The 5,663-nt window shown below is 52.8% G+C and overlaps 1 protein-coding gene across 1 annotated transcript; it reads right to left on the bottom strand.

The window, feature by feature from the left end:
• Positions 1 to 203: 203 nt before the first annotated feature.
• VOLCADRAFT_72975 (uncharacterized protein) lies at positions 204 to 2,934 on the bottom strand. Its single transcript, XM_002946925.1, has 2 exons — positions 2,093 to 2,934; positions 204 to 1,828 (listed from the first exon to the last, which is right to left on the bottom strand). Exons 1-2 carry the CDS (start codon positions 2,774 to 2,776, stop codon positions 1,082 to 1,084), a joined length of 1,431 nt encoding a protein of 476 aa, XP_002946971.1. The 5' UTR covers positions 2,777 to 2,934; the 3' UTR covers positions 204 to 1,081.
• Positions 2,935 to 5,663: the final 2,729 nt, after the last annotated feature.

Below are 5,663 nucleotides of genomic sequence, written 5' to 3' on the forward strand. Positions count from 1 at the left end.
TCGATAGACGTAGAGGTAGGACAGGTTGGTGTCGTGGACTTGGCGCGCCTTAGGGCGGCTCGGGATGCCTTCGGTGAGGAATATTCGTTATACATTAGGACATGTTTTCATTTTCAAGGTGGCGTCGTGATTACTCTGATGCTTTTTTACTGACGCGGGACGCCAAGTTTCTAAGGAAGAATTTGAGGTCTGGCTTATGGCATGATATTGAAACAATATACAATTCATCTAACAAGTTTCCTTGTATGGAGTGATGCATCGGAGAGCCACCGTATTCGACGCTTTGTCATATTACTCATATTACTCACGACAATGCAGAGCTTAGTTTTAATATCTGTCAGCCCTGCACCTTATACGGTCATGTGTGACGCGAGAGACTCCTTTAGGAGGATGTCACAGGTCATGAAGAGATTTGAGACCTTGTATCCACCATGTGCACGCCAGCCCTTAACAGGATACTCTTTGAACTCCGGCACAGAAGGACCACCAAGTGTTGTCAAGAGACATCCCGCCCACGAACACTACAAGGACGCAGACCCAACACCCAGCCGCGGCGGTAAATTGTTACCCCATGACCCAACTGATGCATCGAGTCTATCAAGAGCTGTGGTCCCACAAAAAAAAACCCGAAGGCAAAAGGTCCACTCAAGCTTGCACACGCCCCGCGTCTAAGCATTCCATAAGGTTAGATTCGTCAATGCGTTTAAACCGCATTCTGCAGCAGCAGAATTTCCTGCGTAAGCTGCTCTCGTCAGATGATTTGAAGGTCAACGTGAAAGTCATGGGCAAAGGTTAATTAGTCCGCAACAACCTTAAGACCGCGAGTGTGCACGTCAAACACACAAGTCCCCGCGGGTACATTCATTACAGCCCGAATGTACAATGGCTTCACAAGGGCTAGTCGACAGCTTGCCCGCTTAAACGCTGCCGCATTACGACATTTGGGGCTCCCACCATGGACGTGGTCATGACAGCGCAATCCCAGCACCGTACTTTATGTCATGCCCCTGCATCATGCCTCGTAAAGAGGCACCTCGCTATACCTGAACCTATATAAGGAGTGTCCAACTTAAGCACTACTTTAGAACAGAGCCCCTGGCGCCTGCGCCTTCTCCTTTTCGTACGTCTCGAAGTATTGGTAAATGATCGTAACCGCCAGAAGGATACCAGTTCCCGAGCCGATTGCTCCCATGAAGTCCGCCACGATCGTCAACGCGCCAATGCACATGCCACCGAAAGCAGCCGCAATAGGGATGTACCGATTGAGCTCCTTCTTTAGCGAGGCTGTCGTGTCACGGTGACCCTGAATGAACATCTGCTGCTCCTTAAGCTGCTTGGCAACATCGCTAGCGCTGCTGCCCGAAACCTCAATCCATGTCTTGGAGAATAGCGCACACGCGGTGAGCATGAACGTCACGTAGAACAACGCGTGCAGCGGGTTCGCTGCAACTTCCGCTAGGCTGCTCGGTGGTGAAATGTAGTACACCAAACCGCCGACTGGAATCATCTGGCCACTACCGTACTCGGTCTGCTGCCAACGTCCCAGCAGCTGCACCAGGAAGTTGCCACCGTACCTCTTGTACAGCAGCTGGGAAATGAAGTACAGGTTTGACACCAGGGCGGACTGCAGAATGATTGGCATGTTGGACGTGTAGAACAGCTTGATGGGATAGTTACCCTGCTGCCCCCGCGCGCGCTTATTGCGGACTGGCAGGTCCACGCGGAAGCCCTGGAAATAAATGACCACAAGGAAGACTGCAATAGTGGCGAGCAGGTTCGTCATGTTGGGCAGGTTAGTCCGGTAGAAAGCCTCCTTCAGTGCCCGAACCTGCAATGTGGCATAGCAAGTGTATAAAAAGATGGAATGAGGGGAACGCTTTAGCCATGCAGAGTCATGAGAGGGTGCTTGGCCACGCGACACGGAAAAGGACCGAACATATCATCAGTGCCGTAACTGCAAACGACCAGCCCAACAGGCAATTTGGTAGTTAATCCGGAAAACAACGACGGCTGTCGCAAAAGCTTGCGGGCACTACACTACAGGACTTTCACATAAGGCCATGTAACCCTTGGCGAACGGTCGTCTGCCCACCTTGTCTGTCCGGGTGATGATGAGGTGGAACATGGCGATAATGGCGCCCTCAAACTCAGCACCACGGGCACTCTGGATGGTGTAGGGGCTGAAGGCCTTCCAGATGATGGACTCGCAGATATTCGTGGCAATGAACAGGGAGATGCCGGACCCCAGGCCGTAACCCTTCTGGAGGAGCTCGTCAAGGCAAATGACGATAATGCCGGCAAAGAACAGCTGTGTGATAATAAGGATAGCATTTAGGGGTCCAAGCTCACGAACATCGCCGTACATGCCGGAGACGACATAGGCAACCGCTTCGCCGATGGTGATCAACACGCCCAATAGCTTCTGCGCCCCGTTGAGCAGCTCACGGTCCGCCTTAACGCTGTTGTCGACATCAATGATTTTAGAGCCCGCAAGTAATTGCATAACAAGGCCGGACGTCACAATTGGGCTGATGCCCAGCTCCATACAAGTTCCGCGGTTGGACGCCATGATGACTCGCACCCAGTAGAACGGGTCAGAGCTAGAGTTCGTCTTGATGCCATAGAGGGGTAGCTGGGAGCAGACGAGGAAGATGAACAGCGTTACCGCCGTGTAAAGGAACTTCTCCCTGAACGGGACGCGCCTGTCGGCTTGCTGCACATCTGGCAGCACCGAGAGGAAGGGCCGCACAAGGTTGAGCGGCCGGAATCCCGCCATTATCTCTTGCTTGTTATCCCAGATCAGATCTGGTACAGCTGTGTGTGGAGGACAACGCTCCGGAGAGCAAGTATCCAAGAGCGATCTGGCTCCCTTGCTACGGAGTTCACGCTGAAGGCTAGGAATGTGCTATCAACAGCTTTATGTGAGTATGTCTATTTCGAAATGGATAACAATCTGACCTGTAGTGCGAAACAAGTTCTCATAGCAACTTGGAATGTGCTTTGGTCTAGGTGGGCCCTACACGAAGGACACCGTGTAGACTGTAGCGAGCCGGTTCACCCTAATAATGATATGAATAATTTCAGGCCGTATCTAGCTTTTCTGAAGGAGCACTGGCGTCCTGACATATGCTGGATGGTGAGGAGCTCTTATGGCAGTAGCTACATGTCCGTTTTGCTCGCTCCCGGAACCACATCACGATCATTAAGCTATTTAAACTTCATACCAATTATGGGTCTCAGGTCTTGCGCAAGATGATAACTCTAGGAGCCCCGATTTCCTTGACCCACAAAGCTCCATTTTATAGGTTGGCCACGTTATCATACAGAAGTACATCCACAGCATTTAATGGCAGCTGGGCCTGTTGAAAGTTTGTTTCATGCAAACAGTCCGTGGAACACGCCGCGCCTACGGATGTTGCGATTGAGTTTTGCCCAGATTGTTCCTAACATGCTGAAGAGCTATATGTCAAAAAGACATTTTCAGCGCTCTGCATGCCCATGGGCAACGTCGGGCAGTAGCGCGCTGAATTCACCACCCTGAACCTGGCGTTTATCCGTTGGCGTCCATGTTGACATCATTGCTATAATTACGCTTATATAGTTCGTTCTATCAGCTTCCCAGCCCGAAGCGCGGCTGCCGCTGAAAGGCAAAGGCTAACGGGCTTCAATTACGGGTGCATCACCTGGACAAGTCAGCAAAGGCGGAGACCACAGCTGCTCGGGGTGAAGATGCGCGTGAAGATGCGCCTTTGCCACTGCCCCTCCCAAGCTCTCCCCTATAAAGCAAGACATGAAAGCAATAAGCCGACGGCCCCAAACCCGCCGGTATTCCCGTACACCCAACACGAGCGGCGGGGTCAAGGCACACACGGCACAAGAAGCCTGCATGAAAGAGATACTAGATCCATCGTCCAGGCATCGTGCGGGTATGCGGTTCGAAACAAGTACACGTTTCAAGCCACGTAACACTGGTACACATGGAAACAGGCCAACCTTTGACTAATAAAAAGAGTACGCATGTCCACAACTCCTTTAAGCTCAATGACTCGGAGCCACATGGGCCCCTCGAAACCCCCGCCAACCACCTTACACGGGAATCCTTCGGACAGCTGAAGCCGAAGCCATGTCGGTCATGTCCAGTACCAATCACTGGCCGTGCACCTCTGCTGTGATGCAATTGCAGACGCACCAGAACGCCAGACAGAAGCTCCCCGACCACGCGCGCGTCTCGCCAGGATTAGATGCATGAGAATCGTATTAATATAATAGTGCAGTGAGAAATGCCGTGCACCTTTGATATTTATTATTTCATCTTAAATTCTTTGCCATCCCCGGCGCCGCCTTACTTCCCTTCACTTCCCATACCATAAAATCTCCAATACATGTACATCATTATTTTGCCAGACCTGCCAATCTGAATCTTTCCGAACCAGAAACTGGAAAACTCTTACCAGCATCACCGGAGCGAACCGCACGCTAATTTTAGTTTACTGCACCGCTCATTTCCCAACATTGGTCTGTGTGAGCCTTGCCGATGCAAATACACAGACCGACCCAGCACAAGCGAGGTCATCAACAGTCCACCCAATCCACCATCTGCCACCGCAACCCAACCCCTAGACGCCACCGCCTCAGCCGCAGCGGCTGCAGCAGGCGGCCCTCCAGCTCGTGTGCTACCGGTTTCACCGCTGGTCGTTTTCTGTCCCTGCTTCCCGTGCCGTATCTGTGACGGCGCAGGATCCCATGGGCCCTGTGCCGTCGGGTGTGATCTGCTGCTGCAGCTCGCACTCGGCTGCTGGCGGACCCTGCCCCTTGTCTTCCATGTCTTCCAGATCTGCCTCATGCCGATGAGTACCACCGAGTGCTTCGACGTGTGCGCAGCGCCATGTCGGGGAGGGCGGCACCGTCTGCCGTGATCTGCCGCAGGTCCGGATGCAGGGGCAGCGGCAAAAGGAGCTAGCTGGTGAGGCACCGCCATGCGCAGGAGGGGGCCCTGCTCCGGCGGCATCTCCTCCTCCTCCTCGATGTCCGCGGCAGATATATCTGATTGCCGTAATTTATCGCGGTCGTAATATTGCCGAAATATATCTGATTGCAGTAAAATATCGCGGCAGGTATATCCGAGATTGCCGTAATATCTGATTCGATTTCGCCCCGCATGGCCATTGGCCAATCCTGACCGTCGTGGAGGGTGGCGCGTGCTTCTGGTCCCATTGTTGCAGCTCCGTTGCCACTGTACGATCTTCTGTTCCTGGCGCTTCTGCCGATGCCTCAGCTGCTGGCGGCGGCCAAAAACGTTCTGGTTCAGCTGCTGGTTCTGCTCCTGTTGGCGATGCAGCGTTACTATCTGCTTCCGCCGCCGCCACCGGCAAAGGACGTATTAACCTTAAACGCAGGTGGCTAGGAGCTAGGAAGGAAGCGGTTCTAGGGACCATAGAGGAAGGTCGCTAGGAGATGGACAGCGGTGGCTGCAGCCGCAGGAGAGCACACGCTCCTATAGCTGCAGAACGCAGAAAAAACCAATCAAGTTGCTAAGTTGCCGACACACAAAGCGCCAACTGCAGGGATCCAAAGTGTGTAAAAACAAAACGATTCGAGCTGGAAACGGGAAAATGGAGTGAAAGTTCACGAAAAAGAAATGCTCCCGGTGGGGTTCGATATAG

This window comes from Volvox carteri (assembly GCF_000143455.1).
Source record: "Volvox carteri f. nagariensis unplaced genomic scaffold VOLCAscaffold_4, whole genome shotgun sequence".
In the NCBI taxonomy this organism is placed as follows: domain Eukaryota; kingdom Viridiplantae; phylum Chlorophyta; class Chlorophyceae; order Chlamydomonadales; family Volvocaceae; genus Volvox; species Volvox carteri.